Below are 21,215 nucleotides of genomic sequence, written 5' to 3'. Positions count from 1 at the left end.
TTCATAGCTAGGGTACAATTTGAAGCAGGGAACGTCTCAGATGATCTTCATATGCATATTCACAGTGCCGTGTGCCTGATCTAACAAAAGTTAAGCATCAACCAGCTTCCTGGTCCCAGGTGCCACTGAGCTCCAAATAAGCAATTTTAAGTGACATTTTCAACAGCGAAAGAGATAAGCTTAAGCCCACCGAATCCCTATTAAATCCATAAAAGTGCTTAAGGTTATATGTTGTCCACTGATAGACTCAGTATTGTAAATAAACAGTGGCCTTCCCAGTGATAAAAGGCCTTATCAAAAAAAAAAACCCGAATCTGTGAGCAAACAACCCATCTGACACACAATAATTACTACCTCTCTGGGCTTTGTTGTTTCGTGAAAGTGCTGAGGACACAAAATTCTAGTTCCCATGGTTCTTTTGTGGGGAGTCAGTGCTCCAGCACATGCATCACAGATCTGCCCAGAGGGCCAAAGCAGACAATACGTTAACTTGCACAATGACATTTGCCTGTGCTTTCCTTTTTACCATGGCAGCTGGGGGCGGAAATTTGAGACTGGGACTCCGGTGTGAGGAAGATTGAGGAGGAGGATCTAACACTTCCTGATGGAAATGTCCCCCCCCCCCCCCCCGGTCAAAGTGACCATTTGCCCAGAAAGGAAGCTGCTATCCCGGTCTGGAACAGGGACCCCACAGCTACAGATATATGCACTGCACTGCCTCTGCACCTACATCTTAGTGTCTCCATGAGAAGGACTCAAACTCAGATGACTCACAAGTCACCATACTGAGCACCACCTTCTACATTACCCCAGCCTAAGGGCATGCCTCGACTCTGGTGGCGACTCTCCTATAGCTTCTCCTGATCCACAATCCTGCAGGAGTATGTTGTATGTGCCCTTGAAGGGCTTCAGCCAACCCTCCTGGTTGAAGAAGACCTTGACTGGCCTTCTTAAGCTTTCAAATGACTCTGGGCCTTTGCTGAGACAACATCTTCCAGAGCTCAGCCAGCAAGGCCCACTGGGAGCTGTCCTGGGGCCTGAGCTGAAGTGGTTCTAGTAACCACTAACACACATCACTGTGCATGCAATGTATCATCAAGTGTGGTCCTGAAAGTGCATAGGATGAAAACATCCCTGCCCCCAGCACAATATATTGTGTGAAGAGGGAGCTACTGACAAAACAAAAAGCATGTCAAGACATCTTCTGTCCCCCTACCACTTTTTCCTTCGAACGCAGAACTCCCATCTTTCCGAAGCGCACGTGGAAAGGTGAACAGTGGAGGTTCCCATCAGGCTGGCGGACAACGATGACATCTATGCACCCAGACAGCGTGGCGGGATTTAATCCTTTATAGAGCTCCTTCACAGTCACAAAGACTTGGCCTGCTAACTGCCCAACGTAATTCATGGTTTGTGCCTGGAGAGGAAAACAGGACAGAGGGAAGCATCAGAATCTGGATGGACACATTAAGACCATTTGGCAACTGCAGAAAATAAGAGACCAAAAATATTCTATAAAACAACCTAAGGTGACTCTGGAAGGCTATTGGGCCAAATCCTACACACACACACACACAGACACACCCCATGAGGAGTACTGGTTAGCTTACTGGCTTCCCACAGGAGTGTGGAGTTTCCCTGCCCAAAGTTTTCTGGTGAGCCACTGGATTTCTCACAAGATCTCTTGGAGAATGGCGTCAGAGATAAAGGCTTACGGTTTCATCTCTCACCCCCAAAATCTGCCCCAATGGACAGAGGAAGAAAACCCAATTGCCACAGATGACACTTCTTTTGCACTCCTCCTCTCTTGCCTCTGCGCTGGTTGAAAGGGCTGACTTCTGTGGCAATCAGATTTCCTCCTGTTTTCCTGAGCCACACCCCTCGCCACCCTAGGCTTCACACCCTCCTTAAGTGTTTTTGCATGTCTCGAATGTGTCCTGAAACTCCAGTCATGCTTCTTGTTTGCAGGCTAGAGAGTGTTGGGTGGAACAAGCCTACAAAAAGGTAAGATTCGGTACTTGCTCTGTTCGCTTTCGCCGGTAGCCTTACCTGTTCCTGGTCAGGTGGCCCCTAGAAAGTTGACCAGAAAATAATGTGGCCCTTGGGTTGTAGTCTACAATGTAACTTACTCCTAGGGAAGTGTGTACAGGATTTCAGCTTAAGACGGGCTCACAGTTGATAGCACTGCTCTTAAAATCAATCCAAGTCTACTGAACGGCCTTGACATTTCAGCATGTTAAGATATTTGGCAACGTAATGAGCAATGGAAAGTTAAAAAGACAACATCCACATTCCTCAAGAGCTGCCCAGCAATGCCCCAGCATAGCATGAAGCTTCAAGCAGAGGAACGTGAGCCAGTTAGTCCCAGATTCACATCTCACCACAACCATTAACTCACTTAGGTCTCTGGTTGAAACATTTAGGTAGCTCTAAGTAAATCCATGAGATTAGAGCACAAGTCTTGAGAGACTTGGATCCAAATTTCTGCTCAGTTACAAAGTTCGCTGCAAGATCTCTGAGCGGTCTTTAAGTCCTAAAATAATCTACCTCACAGTGATGTTGTGAGGGAAACAAATATGAATACCGTCCAGTGTACAGGGCTCCTTTTTGGAAGAAAGGACCCCTCAGCCTTTCGCCTCCCCATCTGCAGAGTGGGGGTCACTGTAGTGGCCCACCTGTTAGGTTGAGATGATTTTGTTATTAACTAAAAATATTTCTAACCCACGCTTCATCGCAGTGTGATACCAGGGTAGGATAGAACACAATATAAATTGAAACCAACAAACGTCATCATAAAACAAAATAGAAGGGAGCACATGAAAAAACAAAGGAAACAGCAGTCATGATAATTATCAAAATCTGGCTGGGAACCCTACCCCCACCACACAAACACACAAAAACACAGCTCTGCCAATACACACGACACAGCAGGTTGGGATAGCAGAAATGTTTTGCTTTAAAAAAGACTGACAATAGTCATTTACAAAATTACTTTTCTCCTAATGGTTATAATAGATCCACGAGAATCCCAGCCAAAGCTTAATTCTGTATCTTTGTTTCATATACCAGAGTGGCATACAACAAATATGAATAAAATCAACAAAAGTATCCATGAAAACTTCATGAGAAACATCAATAAAACACCAGTGAAATACTGATTGCTAAAAGAGAGAATGTTCATAAAGCGAAGGCCTGTTGAAACAACCTAAGTTTTCAAAAGTTGCCTCAAAGAAGGGAGGAGCAGTTCCTGCCAAACCTCTACTGGCAAGGAGTTCCACAGAGCACACAAAGGCTGCCACACTAAAGGCTCAATCCATGGTAAATGCCAATCAAGTGTCAGGGGTGCTGGGAACAGGGAATGTGAGTGCTAAAACTGCATTTGCGACTTGCTGAAGTATACATTAGCTCCCAGTGAAATATTCACGTCCCCAGGAACGTTCCCCAATTCCTAAGGAGACGGTATGTGGTCTGCATGACACATTTTGTTCTGTTTGATCCTAGAAAGCCTGCCTGCTGGTCTCAAGAGCAGGAGTGCTAATAATAAACCAAACCAACTCAGTAAAATATAGTGCTACTTGCATTCTGTCGGCCTGCAACCTACATTTCTATCTGGGGGTTCCCTTTAAATTTCCAATTGAAAGAAAGTACTTCTTCACACAATGCGTAAGCTACGGAATTTGCTCTGTAAAATCAGGGAGGGATGTTTCGGCCATCACCTGAAAGAAGTTGTGCATGGAAAAGCTTCTTACAACTTGAGGACTTTCCTCACAGCACTCAACAAGAAGCCACAAGCAGTTCAGGCTCCCAAATGAATGTTTGCAAAAACAAGTTGGTCCCTGTTTCTCATTCACATTTTTTCCCTTCATATTTCATATTTTCAATATTTGGGGAGAGGGGGTGAGAATCAGTCCTTAACAGTAGCATCTTCTCCCTGTATTCCAGTGAGCCAGTGACCAGTAATACATTCCTAGGATCCCTTCCACACACCTGTGAACATATATCCTGATGTTTTTGAACAAAGTGCCTGGGGAGATTACACCTCCTTGGTTGTTTATTGAGCATTCATTCTCTGGTTTGTTTGCAGGGAAGTTGTACGGTATTGTTGCACCAAGCAATTGGTTTCCAGCTCATTTTCTGGTCACTTTCCTTACTACAGAAATGGGGTGGAGGGGAAGCAGGTTTGTTGTGAAAGGATGCCAACTCTGCTTCAGTTGCGCAACCTGAATTTGCTGGTATGTTGCTGAATTCTCACCCACAAAATAGCAATGGTCTGGAAGTGACATACCGTATTTTCACATGTACAGGATGCCCCCAATTTTTTTTCACCCAAAATTAAGAAATTAAGTTGTTTAGCTTTGGGGGGAGGTCACTTCCGCCAATCGCTCACCCGCCTGCCCGCCACTGCCAATCGCTTGCCACAGCCACTGCCGATCACACACCTTGCCGCAGCCGCCAATTGTCTGCCCAATTGCCGCAGCCACAGCCAATCGCCAGCAGGCCTTGTCGCAGCCACCAATCACCCACCCAATCACCACAGCCAATCTCCTGCTTGCTGCTGCCATTAATTGCACGTCTCCCCTCTGCATTCACTATCTGTGTATAAGACGACACCCAATTTTTGCCTTTCTTTTTTTCTTTTCTTATACATGGAAAAATACATGAAAATACGGTAGATTAGCCTGTCCTTATCTCTTGCACTGAAAAGGTGTGGTGGCACAATAGAACATCACATGCTTTCTTTCTATGCAGATGGAAGCCCTGGGTTCCATACCCAGCATGTGAAAATATGGTTCTCGGGGAACAGGGCTAGCAAAACAAAAAAAGCTATGGATAGCCAGTGGCAGTTAAAATAGTAACAATGAGCAAGAAAGACCACTGGCCTGATTTTGTTATAAAAACAGCTTCACATTTTAGCAGAAAAAATGTGAAAGTTCTAATGCGTTACAGAAGGCCAGCAATAAGTCTGTGCACCTTCAGCATAAAAATGGATACTCAGAAATTCTGTAGAATAAGTTTATTTGAGCATGTTTATAGAATCAAATGCGACCCACAAACCATGTATTGCAACCAGTGAGCAGCTGGAAAACCCTGATTTCGCAGCCACAGTTTGGTAAAGTATGGAGCCTATAAAAACTTGTGGTGGCCTACTGTATATTGCTTGGTAGATCACAACAGAACTTTTGTGGGGAGAGGAATATTATTTTTTGTTAATAAGAACAGTAAACAGGAGCAGACATGAGGGAGAAGGGCGGTAAGTCAAAATAAGATGTTTAAAAAACAGATACAACATGGGACAAAAACTAATCAGGAAGGAAAGAGTTCTCCAGTCATTAACATATAGATCACAAGTTGTGCAGACCTCCTCTCAAAGGACCTGGCAACCCACTTTTGCTTGGTACTTTTGACAGCATGCCTACAACCCTCGCTCCCTTAACATTCTCCCTTTCACTGTGTGGCTGAGGCACACAGAATTCTCCTAAATGTAAGGGCAGTCACATCAATGGTTACAGCTGCCCCAACATACATAGCAAAACCCAGTCAGAATGAAAGAGCAAGATAATAATATCCTTAACTCTGTGCTAGTCCGTGACCACCACTCTCTCCTTCTTGGGTTTTCTTTCCACAAAATCAATGTTGCATGCATTATTAAACACAAACTCCTCTACAAGTCTTCTGAATTGTGTTTATCCTATATGCTTTTCTTTGCCAATAAAGCTGATTAAGCATAAATCTATCCACAATTCAGAAAGCCATGCAGAAGGGAAGGAAATGTTTCATTCTGAACATTCCCTGGGTGAGTATTTTCAAAATGATGATTAAATGCTGCATGCCTTGACAGTATCCACCATAATAGCTGCTTCGTTCAAACTCACAGTGTTCACAAAGTATGTTTAGAAAAGGTTTAGACCTGAAATACAACAATGTAAATTTGTGAGCATTGTTATCAAAAGTGATGAACAAAATAATGCACGTAGCTTGATACATTTTACAGCAGCCCCTCTGAAAGAACCTTACTGTTCTCTTCCTCTTTTTGTAATTTATAAAAGTGACACAATATGGTTTTTGAGATCTTCTCAATGGTTTGTTCTGCCCTCTTCACTCAGGCTTTAGGATAAAAATAATCAGGTAACAGATAACAAGACCGACCTACAGAAATGAACTAACATTGTTCTATTTACTATTTACAAGATCATTTGGGGTCTGCCTTTTAGCCTCCCCGAAACAGCTTAAATCATCAGCCTAAAACATAATAATTAAAGCTACAAGATGAACAATGAACTAAAAAAAATATCCAGAGCCACCTAAAATACAGTTCCACAAAAGGGACCAGAAAAGCTTTAGAGAATCCAAAACAGGAACTTTGCAAAGCAGAAAAATATTTACCAGACGCCGAAAAGCCAAAAAGGAGGGGGCCAACCAGGCTTCCTGGGTAAAGGAGTTCTGTAATCTGGGTGCCACAACCAAAATGGTTCTGTCATGCATTATCATCCAGCTGAACCTCTGATGGCAGTGGAAAACAGATCAAGGCTTTTGAGAAATAGTGCAGGGGGCGGGCAAGCTCATTTCATGAGAAGGCAGTCCTTCAAAGACGTCATCCAATGATCTTCTATACTATGTTGGCTGGTTACGTGGTACATGGGGAACTGCATTACGTCTGGTCAGGCTATTTGTCCATGTTTTCTGACTGGAACTGGCTCTCCAGAGCCTCAGGCAGCGGTCTTTCCCACTATTTACTAACCTGATCCTTTTAACTGGAGATGGCAGGAATAAAACCTCGGACTTTCTGCATCTGAAGCATGTGCTCTGTGACTGAGATACATGCCTCCCCCTAATACACACACAACATGACAGTGCTGTGTAAAGCATCTTTCCACACCATTACATGGAAGGAAATCTGATTTTATTACATGGGTTCAGTTCAGGTGGAGAGCTGAACCATGGTTTGTCGATAAGCCACAGCCATCTTCTCACACATTCTGATTTAAATTATTCCTATTTGGTACAAACCATAGTTTGCCATTACATATGAACCAGGAAACCATGGTTTGCAGCCCTGGCTTGGCTAGTAAACTTACAAGCCAGACTCAGATGTCAGAATAATCACAATTTGTGTCAAAGAGGAAGCAGCTAATTGAAGCATAGCATGGAAGTGCTTTTACTATTCCGACATGCAGAAATACTGAGGACAGGCAGAAAAGCAGAAGATCTGGGAATCGTTTTCCTAAAGCTGCTTTTGTTTCCTAAAGCAAACTGGATGTTCCTCAATTTACAAGAAAGGGTAAGAAATCTTGAAATTGCCACTGTCTCCTCACTTTGAATGAACAGTTTCAGTTTTCAGAGAGAGCTGACAGCTCCATGGGGGAACAATAGCAATTCTTAAAAGAAAGAAAGATATTTTTTTTCACTGAGACAGTATTAGTCTGTTTATTTTCCAGCGGTTAAATAAGGGGTGTGTCTGGAATTTAGAAATACGATCATAGATAATGTGACAGATAAAAAGCACTTTGCTTTCAGTCGCTCTTTCCATAGAACAAAACAGAATAGAAAGAGCATACCTAAACAAGTAGAGAACTTGCATAATTCATAGGACCCACCAGTACGCAGGACCCCACCCCTCATAGCCTGGTCCCATTTTCCTGCCCAATTCATCCTCACAAATGGCATCCACTTTCTTAACTGTGGGAGAGAGTGTTTCATTCTGATGGCTTAAGAAGAGAGAGACAAAAGTCAATGCCAAAGGAAAAAGATACTTTTCCAGCAAAGGATGTTCCCCAGGAGAAAAGCTCAGCACCCGCAATCACAAATTATTCACACCTGAAATTAATTTCTATCTTATTTCTAAGCATGCCTTTGCCCTGTGTATGATGATGTGCCACAAGCCTCAACACTGCTGATAAAGGAAGACCAGTTAAGCACCTGAAAGAACTTTGTAAAGATCCCAGATGACTTCTGCACAGTTCCATTTCTAAAGCCAAAACATGTATCAAACAAGAATGCTGTTGTTCAAATATTTGCCTTTGTTTACCAGTGTGATAAAACAACCTTTAAAGCATGTATGGGCATGGTTGAAATTACTAACATTTTCAAAATCCCCTAACGGTCCCAAGTGGTTCCAAAAGAGCTCTTTGTGCATTATTTAGTCATATTTGAGTGCACAAAGAAGGTCACTCCAAACCCACAAAAAATGGTTAAATAAATACATTTGGAATAGAAAACAGGAGCACAATCCATCAAGGACAGTTCCCCAATTCTTTTCTTTAAAGGGCTTTTGTAGTGGTGATTCTTTCCGAATTCTGCCTTGCTGGATCGCCAATGAGAAATTCTATTTACAGTAAAAATCAAAGCACGAGAGTCAAAAAACAGAGTTCATGGCATTCCAGATTGACCAATACCATTCTTCTGATGTCAACAACTCTCTCAGCTGTGTCAGTTTGCAGGACAGGACAGTACTGTAACTAACAATCCAGTAAACTTTGAACCTTATCTCCCCCAGTCTAACCACAGACTCTCAACAGGATATGACAGTTGCCATTAACTTGCCCCATTGGTTCCAGTGGAACTTGTCTCTAAAATACAGAAAAAGCATCCCTATTTCGATTTTCATTGTGAAAAAGGGGGCCAGTCTAATTATGATAATTTATTATATATGTACTATCCAATTAATGTGGTTTAATTTATTTCAATATAAACAGTTGAATTCAAACATAGAATCTGAAAAGGGTATCTTATCCCTTTTTTCCTCAGTGAGAAGCAAATGATTTATTTAGGAAACGGTAATGTTTTTCAAATTAAATTATCTCCAAGTTCTACATGAATTTTCCCAAAAGAAAAAAAGGGATTTCCAATCAAAGGTAAGCACTTAAAAGAAAAAGGCCCACTGATTTCAACAGTTAAATTAAGTGTGTTCCAAATGAAGTCAATGGGACAACTTTAGGGGGATCATGCCGAAATATTTTAGTTGACTTTATACTAGAACTGTTGGCAACAATCCCTCACCTAAGGACTAAAGAGGCTTTGATTACATCCCTTTCTGTAATACTGATAAACAAGTGTGTGCATGTATGTGTATGTGCGTGAAACATGAAGTCTCTCTACAGATGTTTGAAGCCAAAGAAAAGGTATTTAAAAGCAGTACTTTTTTTCTTAAAAAAATGTTTAGGGGTACTCTCATTTTCCTGCTCATATTGAAATATTGCCCCTCAATGAGGCCAAACTTAGAGTCACAAAATGTTTCTGGGTATGCGTACCCCAGGACAAAAAACCCTGTTTAAAAGTAAATGGGAGTGAATATATAGCTCGGAGGTTCAAAACCCACAAATAACATTGGGTTTAGCAACACTGTCTAAGCACATCTGTATCAGACAATTGTGCAATAAAACAGAATATGCACTAGCAAAGATAAAGAGGAGACCCAAAAGAAAAAAAAGAAAAAGTGGCAGTACAACACATTCTTTTAGCAGGGTTTCACAGATCAACAACAACTGCTACAAAACCTGATTTTAAACTTCAAAATGGTCACAGAACTCTCCATCCCCGAGGCCAAAAGAGCCTGTCTTTTTACACAAGACAGCAGTTTAGCAAACAGGAAGACAAGAGACAGAGTGTCTGAATTCACATTTAACCCTTTTCTTCTCGCCAACGAGGCTCCAGAGAGGCCTAAAATCTATGCCAGGCCTGCAAATTTTTTTGCCACTTGCCACCATAGGCATGCTCAAAAAGGGTACTCGCATCTTTCTTCCCACCCCCCACCGCCTTGCATCAGAGCCTTTGCCGCCACATACCCCTCGATAAGTCATTTTAAGTCATCAACCCAAAGAATCAGGGGAAAGGCCACTTCACCCACTGCGGCTATTTTAGGATGCGAGCTCTTGCTAAAATGCAGATTAATATCCAAAACATATGTGACAGAGAGATTTGGTCCTGGCGGACAAACGTGTACTTTTCCAGAAGGACTCCGTTTAGGCAAAAAACAAGACAGTATGAGACAAAGGGCTGCTTGTCCCCAAGCTGAAAAATTGCAACTATCTTAAGCAAAACCTTGTGCAGGTAAAAATCCAGCGGCCTACAGAACTGCCACAATAGTACTATTTCCCCCAATACTTAACCCATCTCCTTAACTTCCCCCCGCCTGCCCCCCAAATCCTTCGTCAGCTTTATACCTGTCCTTGCACCGTCTGTCAACCGTGAGAAACATCAGCAACTTTCCCCAAGGGAGGCAGAGAGACAGCTGCCTTGGCACTGCTCTTCTCCTCCGCAGCAGCAATGAAGGGCTTCGGATGAGGCTCGCTAGGCAGTGGCAGGTCAGGCACCGGCCAGAGCCTTGCTTTGTATGCAAACAGGCTGCTGCAGCAATGTCAATTCATCCCACATAGGCAGCCTGGTAACCGCCCTGTAGGAGGGACCTCGAGAAGGGAGGCAGGAAGGGGGATCAAGAAGAAATCAGGACATCCATCGCAACAGCTGTGGTTATGGTTACCCAAGGCTAGATCTACTGGAAGCATCTTCCTATATTTGCCCCACTTCTGACCCCACTCCAGCTATATCTTGCAGGTGTAGATAGGAGTTTGCTGCAAGCCATAGACCACAACAGACAGGCCCAAACTAGCATGGTAAATTCATGGGGATCTTTGACAGGCAAGCATTGAAAACAGTGGCAAAACCGTCTGTCGCTTGCGAAATTGCACCAAAATGCGGGTGGGTGGTTACCCTAATGAAATGGATACAGAGAGCTTTGCAAGAGGTAAAATCAGAGGTTCTGGGTTGCAAACTGAAACGAACAAGCAGGGTTTTGGTCATTAAGTGATATTGTGAGTGTCTTGTGTCTGTCACAGCGGTTTCGGATTCATTTGCGGGTTTTGTTTTATTTTTTCAATTTGTACAAATTGAAATAGAGTCAAGAGAGAGAGATGGGTCTCATCCACATAAGGACCACTATGTCTCAAGTTGCCTTTCTCAGGGTTAAATCTTCCGGCTTAAATTGCCGGAAGCGCTCTTGTGAATTTGACACTTGCAGTTTGCCATGTGTCAGAGATTCACAAAATATAGTTCAGCGTGCACAAGTGTTAAGGGGCATGTCATCTTCAACCCTTTAAAATGCTTGAGCACTTTTTTAAAAAGCACATTTGGTCAGCAGACTGGAGAGAAGGTGAAGAGCAATTCTTATGGGAAATTACCAGTTGACGGTCCAGTTAGAACTCTTCCATGTTGTCTCTCTAGTCTACAGTCCTAATTAGATGCCACCAGTATAGAAAAGAAAAGAAGGCCATTCCAATTGAATGCCACCATTCAAAAAAATGGAGGGGTTGGGGGGGTGAGAATTCAGGGCCTTGGAAAGATGGGCCCGGGCAGAAAAAGGATGTATGCAGTACAAAGTTTTATTGAGATGTGATTTCAAGAAATTGAATGGCTTGCCTTCTGTGAAGTGGGTTAGAACAGAACACTGTGGGTTCAGACAAAGTGGCTTTTTTACTGCCTTTTACTAAGGCAGACATTACTGTTTTGACCTCTTGTTGTGGTCGTAAATACTGTGAGTGTTCTGGCAACGGCAGCCATTTTTTACTAGCTATGTAGCCAGCCATTTTGTGATGGCACCCACAAATCACTTTCCTAAAGTTCTAAAATTAATATCCGTGCGTGAAATTTAGAGGCATAAAATTATTTGCATACTGCTTCTGATAACAATTTTTATTTTAAGGATTGTATTGGGGGGGACAGCTGAATGGGGAAACTTATCTGCTATCTGCTCCTCGGGGTTTCAGACAAGGAGTTAATGACCTAGGAATTTTATTGTTTTACTCTGTTGTACGCGCATGCTGATGGGAGTTGGAGTCTGAGTCCAGCAGGATCATAGAGAACATGTTCACCACACATATTTTATATTGGTGGCTTGGGCTGGAATCTATTATTATGACTTGGGTATCTGATGACTTGCTGGCAGCCTTGAAACTCCCTTCTAACCAGGAAACTGTTTCTAAAGCATCAGAAGTGAGCGAGGGAGGGTATCAGTTTCTGATTCCATCGCACCTAGGCCTAGGAGTATGGAGGGCATCCCTACAGACCTGTCTGGCAAATAGCAATTTCTTGGTCCCATTTCCTTGACCTGTAAAATGGGAATAACATCAGAGGGCTGGTATGAGAGCATGTACATAAGATGAAGGAATTTAAAAGACCTTCGTGCCAGAAACTAATCTGTTGTGGCCAGTAATAACATGTTTGGGGTGATCATCAGAGAATATATGGCGGATGACTGGACTGATCAGGTTCTTGGCATATGAAAACACTGAAATCATTTTGTAATTTGTTTAAGAGCCTGGGCCTACGTGCAAATAGTTCTCATGATGGACACTGCTGGAAATGTGGGTGTCCAGAACCCAGAGTAGCTTAAATGTTTGATGTGCAAGTACGTATCTCTTTAAGTAAAGCACTCTAGCTATCACAAGGGGGGGTTGTTTTGTTTTGCTTTAGATCTTCTTCATTTGGTTGATCGTTGAGTATAATATGTCAACACACCTGAACATATATAATACTGTATATACTTGTCATGTTTTCAGTTCACTTCAGTCACCTCATGATTAAGCAGACTGTTGCTTAATGCAACAATAAACCAATGTAGCATTTACAAGTGACACAAATAACAGGGCTGGCTTCAGCATCTTGCATCTTCAGGTAGCTATCGGGGTATCAACTGAAGTGCTAAATTTACCTTCCCAACCACCTCTTTTTTTCCTCTTATATTGGACTCTGAACAGCATCAGACTGGCTAAATCTAGTCGTTCGTAATTTCCCACAAGGCCCCCAAACTTGTGTCACTCAGGGACATTGTGCAAAATTTAAATCTTTTCCCAGGCCTTTGGCTAATCTACAGCCTTTTAAATTTTGGAGGGAGGGTTACTGTTATTGTTTTGTTTAGTATAGCATGTATTTTGTGGTTTTATATTGTAAAGCACCCTGTGATTCTCGGATGAAGGGCAGTATACACATTAAATATAATAATAATGATATTAATATATAAACCCAGCTGCCCACACTGCCATCACAGCCCAAGTAATATTGCATGACTCACTACCCAGTAATTTCCTCAGAGCCTTCTCTAGTCTGGTGCCAGCCCTAAATAACAATATGTTTTAGTCCAGAATAGAGGTAGCCACCATGGTGCCCTCCAGATGTTGTTGACTACAACTCCCATCACGCATAACCATTGCTCTTTCTGGCTGGAGATGACGGGAGTTGTCGTCCAAAACACTGGTAGGCTCTATATTAAGTAGCCTTGATATAGAATGTGTCATTAATGACTGTGGTTGATGAGATGAGATATTTTGAAATCAAATGTACATTATTAGTTATTGCCATTCATATATTCAAATTACAGGTGCAAGGACAGCATAGATGCAATTAAAAGTAAGCACCATTTGCGCATAGATTGCATATCACAAGGGATGCAATCCAATTTAAATAGTGCTGCTCCTTCACTTTGGTTTACTTAATTGTATTTCTCTTCTCGTTTGTTATATGTCAATCTCCCGTGTTTTATATTGTGATGACTTCCAGGTTATAAGCAATAAAACTGCATCACTTATGAAAATGGTTTTATGACCAAGGTGACAGCATTTTTTGACTTGTTTAAACAGATGGTGCTTGGCATTTAAAAAAAAAAAAAAAGATGCTCCGTAATCCAGAATATCAAAGCATTGCCCATATATATATATTCCTGATTTCAGAATATCACCCCACTGGGAGTAAAGCTATACATTAATCCTATTTACTGGGTTGTTTTTCTTCTACCTAAAGATAACATATTTTTCCCCACAAGAGCATTTACAGTACAGTAAAATATTTTAATTTCAAAATGGAGTCGCTTTCCTGGAATCACCTGCACATCCCAGAAGCCACAGAGAACTGCAAATTTCTGGAGTCGTTTCATGTCTAAAACCTTCCTGATAAGCTACACCTGCCAAAATCCTCTCCTATGCACATCAGTCAAAACCCTACCCTCCTTTGCACAGTCTCACACAACCCATACTCCGGGTGTGTACAGTCTTGCAACTGCTACTCGAAGAAGTGAAGAAGACGTACTCTGTACATGCTCAGATCGAAGTTCTAGCAGTTTCCCAAACTTGGGTTTCCAGCTGGTTTTTTTAGGACTACAATTCCCATCATCCCTGACCACAGGTCCCAAACAACTGTTCTAAGGAGACACAGCCCTAACAAAAAACACCAAGTAAAAAAAGGGGTGTTATGGATTTGTCCTTGGGCTAGCCGTGGTGAGCTTATCGTCGGACTGCTCACTACCGCGCTCCTTCAGCCTATCAAGGCGAAATATGACGAATGGTTGCTGAACGTCTGTCTGACTGCAGTTGGCCGTCGGGATCTCCCCTTGGCAGGGCCCTTCCCGTAGAACCTTGAGCGCCTTTTTGCTTGGCTCCTGTGCTGTGACTCAGCGCGGGGAGGAGGGGATCTGAGGCGATCCCCGCGGCCAATCGGGGAGCGGCGTGTCCTCAGCCGAACGCGGATGGGGGGGCGGGTCCGCGCGCTGCTGGCAGAACGCAAGGGGGCGGGGCCTCGGAATGTTGTTTGCATGAGTTTCCGAGGCACGTGTCGCGTAAACACCATTGTCCCCAGGCTGGTATTAAATTCGAAAGGGGAATTTAACCAATCTGAAGCATGGGCGTAGCCAGGATTTTTTTTTTTGTGGGGGGGAGGTCTTTTGTTAGGGGAGCAGAACCTCAGATTGCTATGTATTTTTATGGGTTTATAGTTATTGGGGGGGGGGGCGCCTCTCCCCTTCGCTACATGATCTGGAAACGGAATAGTTCGCAGGGTACATACCCAAAACAGGGTTATTTATTTCAAAAGGATGGGTTTTGAATGGGGTTTGGCTTATAAGGAAGATGGTGGCTTTCTCACGTTCATATCCCTTAACCTCCCCCCCCCCAAAAAAAAAAAACCCAGTGCGGGGGGGGGGAGGAAGAGACTTCTGAGCACTTTGCGTTTCTGCAACTGACATCTCTTCAAAGTACTCAGAAGTCCGTTGTTCACCTTGACACGTGAAAGCACGGTCGTGGGTATACGATCCTGTTGGCGTTTCTGCAACCGACGCCTCTTCCAACAGGATTGTAGGTATACCTACGATCGTGCTTTCACGTGTCTGGGTGAAAAGAAAAGGCGGAGAAACGAGGAGTCGCGATCAATGGCAAATTCATTATAATAAATGAGAGTTCAGGAAGCTAGACAGTCGACCCTTTAACACATTTGCCTGCCGCTTCCGTTGCTGTGAGTGTCTCCCTTTCACGTGCTGGCTTCGCGTTTGAGCAATCGCTTCTCCCTTGTAAAAGGGAAGCAAAAACAAGGCCCGGGCGGTGTGAGAGACGACGCACGTTCCTAGCTACCGCAGCCAATCTTGGAACGAAAGGAGAGGAGGAATGTCCTCTCATCCAAGCTCACAGGAATGTGTGTGGGCAGGGGCGCTTGTTTAAAGCAGAGGAACAAAAGGCAGGGAGGAGCTGCATGCACGCATCGAAAAAATAAAAATAACAAAACAAGGACGGGACAGCACGGTGTTTTTTAAAACAACAACAATACCCGTGCAGTAATCAGCAATGCAACTTTTCCGTGCCTACTTCTGAGGGCAGAAGTTGAAGACAACTTTTGTCAAGAAGGAGGCAAGCAAGCTTCCATAAATTTTGTCCCTAGGTAAATAATCAAGTTTAATAAATCACATTTATGGTTCAGGAAAGGGCCACATAGCTCAATGGTACATCATTATTTTTGGCAAGCAGTAGAGTCTACCTAGTATCAAGGTCTGCCATCAGCGGTCAAAAATAGACCAGACAGGCAAGATTCTCTGCCTGAGACCCTGGATAACTGCTGCCGGCCAGAGTAGTAGACAAAACTGAGCTAAATAGACAGCTTCCTGTACTCCTAATTCTTTTTTGTTTTGTTTTAGTTTGCCTATTTTATAGAGATGTCCTTTGCAATGCACTCAGGCACATTCAGGTAAAAGGTCTTGCAACACTTCACAACAGGAAAAGCTTTAATGAACCAGTAGAAACCAGATTATGTACCAAGAACCAGCCTGTTTTTATACCCGCATCTTCCAGGGTAGGTAATGCCTGTGTTATTCATGATAATTGGTTGCAATCCTGCACCACTCAAATGAATGGGAGATTTGCTATTAACTTTGACAGGAGCAAAATTGCTGGCCTGTTTCTTTAAAAACTAGGGGAGACGCACCTTATACAAAATGACATCGTGGCATTATTTTTAAATTAGCTTCCATAAAGCAGGTGAATTGTTGAATTCGGTTCTGGTAAGATTTGTAAGGGAACAAAATGTGATTCAGTAATTCAGCAAGTAATCTTTTTTTAGGACTTCTTTTTTAGGGGTGGATGTAGAGCTGCCATTTCAGATGGATGGATGGATGGATGGATGGGAAGAAGAATGCACACAGGAAGGTTTTATGGCCCAGTAAATTGAAAATTAGTGTGCTTTAAGAGCATTTGCTGCAATAATTTTCTCTTCATATCTTACTTTAGCTGACTACTATGGCAATATTATCAACGCAGGGCAGCCTGGATTTGTTCATAACAACTGTGGTGAGCCAAAAAGGTTAGGAGTATATCTAGCTAGAAACCTTAAGCCCCATAATAACAATAGCTTTGGAACAATAAAGTGGGAAAATTAGATTGATGAGATGCTGAATGAAGATGGAACCTTGGTCTGATCCAGCAAGGCATTTGTTATATTCTTACATTATGGTTTTTATGATCTGAAATTCAGGGAGGGTCACTGCCCCCACTGTCCTGCTCCCCCCTCCCCAAATATAAAGATACTGATGGAGCAAAATTCCTCTGTTATCAAATTAAAACACTCAGACTATATGGAATGATGCTTTCTGGGACAGCTAGAATCCCAGGAATTGTGTCTGTATCCCCACAGAGCAACACTTCAAGATTCTTTTTGCTGACTCTTTATCATTTTCGTAGCAATCATTCATACACAAGGATATTCATTTACAGAGGGAAGGCAAAGGTTTGTATTCATCAGACATTTCTGGCAATAGGTTCAACCTCACAAGCCAAAAGCCTCTTTTTGACAGACAAGTTTTCTCTAGCTGAATTTCTGATCAATAACTGCTGGCGTTCTGTGTTCTAAAAACCCTGCCATTTCCACAATGACCCAGTATTTTCATATAACACTGCTTTTACAAAGTCACACGATTTCCTCTGTCTAGCCCACTGATGTCTGTTTTGACTGGTGGCCAAGTCTCCAAGGCTGTTTCTCAGTTCTGCCGAGATATCTTTTAACTGGAGATGTTGGGGAGTGCAACTTTGAACTTCTGCTTCCTGTACATGTACTTTTCCCATACTTTCCTTTCATTCACTAATCAGCTCCATAACTTAAGAGTTGCCTCTAAGAGGCCCTGTACACAAAATTCACCAACACTGACATACTCACCATAACGTCTAAATGGTGTGCAAATTTTGCCATGCACACATGGTAAGCACAAATTTAGGCATCATTCTGAACATATGGAAGCAGGTGGAGCTAGCTTACAATTAGCTCCATGCCCAACCCACCTAAAATGTGCTAGGTTTTCCACATACGTGCAGTAGGGCTTCTGAAAAATTGACTGCCCTACGTTAGAATTTTGCTCCAACCAAGTGAGATTTACCTCTCAGCTAACATAACCCAGCAGCGCTGGCCCAGATGCATAGATAAGCATAAGCAGACAGGTCAAATAAATTCTGCATTTGCCCTCAACCATACTTTCTGCATTTCTGCTGTTGTGCTAGGTCAGCCATGGAGGTTACAATATGATTTCTTGAACTGGTTAGTCTGGTTGCTCAAAGACAACCTCGGTACAGGAAACAGGTGAGAGGCACAGAGACATTCTGCCAGAAATCTGGACAGATGGACAGAAGCGGTAAACAAGTGGGAAGAAGGAAGATAATCAGAAACAAATATTAGTGTCACAAGGAGACCTTGAGGTTCTCAAGCATTTGCTTTTAGGAACCTGTTAGCAATTCCAGTTATCTATGGCATGCAAAAGAACAGATTGCATTTATAGGTTTTTTTCCAACCTTCACATATATAACACATATCTAAGAAAGGTTGTTCTGCTCTGGACATATCTAAATACATGCAGAAAAAGAGGGGAAGAACTCCAGGTACTAGAAATGGGCTTTATTCCACACCTAACACATTTTCAGGGAGAAATCCTTCATGGGGGGGGGGCATTTTTCTAGCAGAAATTCTCAAATGCAAGCAACACCAAAGCAGAACTATGGTATATTTAGTTCTGTGCCCTTTCAGAATGTGTCTATCGTCCAAGTTTTTACACTTCACTTTTGTTTCAGATTACCAAGAACGAGGGCTGGTTCCCCCACCCAGCCCAAAAGAAACTGGCAAACCTGACTGTCTTAAAAGCAACAAAAGACATATACGTATCTCATTTTATACCATTTCAAACAGCATTCTCACCTTGGTCTAGTTCATCAGATCTGCTTGTAATTGATAATGACTGGGAGACTTGACATGCTGGATGGGCTTGTCTGTACCTGGATTCTTGAGGGTGGAGAACTGGGGGTGTCTTAAGTTCTTTGGGGCTCTCCATTTGAATTAGCCTAGTGTAGGCTTCCCAATTTGTGTGGTGGCCATCTTTTCTTTTCCAGGCTCTTATTCTTTCTCCATCCTTCCACCACGCCCCCTCTCCCCTTAAATCCTTCAAGCCTGGCCTCCACCCTTCCCAGCTGCCCCTGTCTTAGGAAAACCCCTGTTGTTAAAAGCTTTCATTGTGGCATCATCCACAGGAAGACAATGATGTTTTCAGAAGTACTTTGAATGAGAGTGAGGAGAGGAAGGGAAGATATGGAAGGAAAATGAGAGAATCAATGGGATTTTAACTCCTGGTCTAGTTAAGGATTACAAGTAAAGGTAAAGGGACCCCTGAACATTAGGTCCAGTCGTGGTCAACTTTGGGGTTGCGGCGCTCATCTCGCTTTATTGGCCGAGGGAGCCGGCGTACAACTTCCGGGTCATGTGGCCAGCATGACTAAGCCGCTTCTGGCGAACCAGAGCAGCACACAGAAACACCGTTTACCTTCCCACTTTGACGTGCTTTCGAACTGCTAGGTGGGCAGGAGCAGGGACCAAGCAACGGGAGCTCACCCCATCGCAGGGATCCGAACCACCGACCTTCTGATCGGCAGGCCCTAGACTCTGTGGTTTAACCCACAGAGTGGATTACCTTGTGGATTACAAGTACTTCCTTCTAAATTAGCATTAGTTGTGGGAGCAGAGTAAGATTCTGAATTATGTTCTCTTTTGTATTATGTTACTTTCCTTTTATACAAAGCACTCCCAGTTTATTTTTCCTAACAGACATTTATATACATTATTTCTATACCGACTTCAATGTATTGTATTAGTTTCCTTTTGAACAAGACCTCACTGAAGACTTAATACAGTGGTGCCCCGCAAGACGAATGCCTCGCAAGACGAAAAACCCGCTAGACGAAAGGGTTTTCCGTTTTTTGAGGCGCTTCGCAAGACGAATTTCCCTATGGGCTTGCTTCGCAAGAAGAAAGCCCATAGGGAAATCTCCGGGGACCTCTTTTAAATGCTGGCGGTGGGGAGCAAAGCCTTTCCCCCCCCCTCCGGCCTTCAGAAGAGGTCCAGGAAGGCCGGCGGGGGCCGAAAGGCTTTGCTCCCCACCGCCAGCATTTTAAAAGCGGTCCGGGATAGCAGGGAAGCGCTTCCCGCTATCCCGGACGGCTTTTGAAGGCAGGCGGGGGGGAGCAAAGACTTTTGCCCCCTGCCGGCCTTCAGAAGAGGTCCAGGACCTCTTCTGAAGGCCGGCAGGGGGCAAAAGTCTTTGCTCCCCCCCCCGCCTGCCTTCCCGGGGGCTTTAAAATCGCCCCGGGACAGCGGAGAAGTCCGCTGTCTGGGGCGATCTTAAAATGCTGGTGGGCGGCAGCACTGCCGCCCGCCAGCATTTTTAAAAACCCCGGGACAGCGGAGAAGTCCTCTGCTGTCCTGGGGTTTTTTAAAATGCTGGGGGTGGGAAGAAAAGCCCTTGTCCCCCCCCCCCAGCCTTCAGAAGAGGTCGGGGGACAGACTGTCCCCGGACCTGGACTGAAGGCGGTTTCCTTAGGAACGCATTGATTGATTTTCAATGCATTCCTATGGGAAACCGTGCTTCGCAAGACGAAAAACTCGCAAGACGAAAAAACTTGCGGAACGAATTAATTTCGTCTTGCGAGGCACCACTGTAGTGACATATATCATTCTTTTTACCAACAAATATAGAAGCTGGAGACCGAAAACCTGTCCTTCACAGCCCAGCACACCTCAGGCAGCTTCTGCATCCTGGTTTTAGCTGGCTCCACCTAAAACTCTTTAGTCTCTCCAGCTCTCCCAAATTCAAACTGCAAAACTGGTTCCAGTGCTTTTCTGCCTTTCCCTTTAGCCCAAAGGCAGGGGTAAGATTCCAAACTGTCAAGCAACACTCTTGCATTGGCACACTCTTTAGACCTGTTGGAATACGGTAATTTATACTGCAGCATGTCCACTCAGAAGTAAGTGAGGCTCACTCCCAGGTAAGTGGATATAGGTTTGCAGCCCTTGTCTGATAAAAGAGGGTGGTGAGCCAGAAGTGGAGAACCTGTGGCACTCCAGAAGATGCTGAACTCCCATCAGCTTCAGCCAGCATAGACAGTGATTCGGTATGATGCGAGTAGTAGTCAAACCACATCTGGGGTACCATAGGCCCCACATCTCTGGTACAGGCAGTAGTTGCAGTTGACACCCTTCAGATACCTCGCACGTATACACCAAGAAGATCATTCCCTGAGTCGCAACTCCACTACAGCTTGCCACCACGACTTCTTAAGGTTGAGAACGCATGTGCCTTTCTGTAGCCCGGTCTAGAAAACTGAAAAAAAGAACCACTGACATCCAGCAGTAAGAAAGCACGTGAACACTAGCGCCAGCGTTGCTATGCAACAGCTCAGCACTTCCTTTTCCTGTTGGAACTCTGCCCTGATTGGCTGCCATCTTTGGCAGCTGCGATAATGAGGATTACAAGAAATCCCACCTGCACGGAGTGGAGATGGGAGAATAAGTAATGTTTGCTGGAATAAGACTGAGGGATATCTGTGTGCTTATGACACATGCCATGACCAAAGTGAGGAGCCATTGGAACTTCATATTCCAGG

General features: G+C 43.6%; 1 protein-coding gene across 9 annotated transcripts in view; it reads right to left on the bottom strand.

The window, feature by feature from the left end:
• LPIN1 (lipin 1) overlaps positions 1-21,215 on the bottom strand; it is an 83,619-nt gene that overhangs the window by 33,601 nt on the left and 28,803 nt on the right. For 4 of the 9 annotated variants that reach the window (XR_014561908.1, XM_083730142.1, XM_083730144.1 and 1 more), the window contains one exon: positions 1,217-1,417. Coding sequence is in view for 7 of the 9 variants with exons in the window: in XM_083730142.1 (XP_083586268.1) it covers positions 1,217-1,417 (201 nt within the window). In the remaining 2 variants the exon portion in view is untranslated. Of the gene's footprint in view, positions 1-63; positions 1,418-10,160; positions 10,376-18,480; positions 18,758-21,215 lie in introns of those variants that run through there. The other 5 variants (XM_083730145.1, XM_083730147.1, XM_083730148.1 and 2 more) reach the window with 5 other exon arrangements.

Source organism: Podarcis gaigeae (genome assembly GCF_964106915.1).
Source record: "Podarcis gaigeae genome assembly, chromosome: 3".
In the NCBI taxonomy this organism is placed as follows: Eukaryota; Metazoa; Chordata; class Lepidosauria; order Squamata; family Lacertidae; genus Podarcis; species Podarcis gaigeae.
Note: the sequence above shows the minus strand (reverse complement) of the source record. Positions and strands in the feature narration are given on the sequence as shown.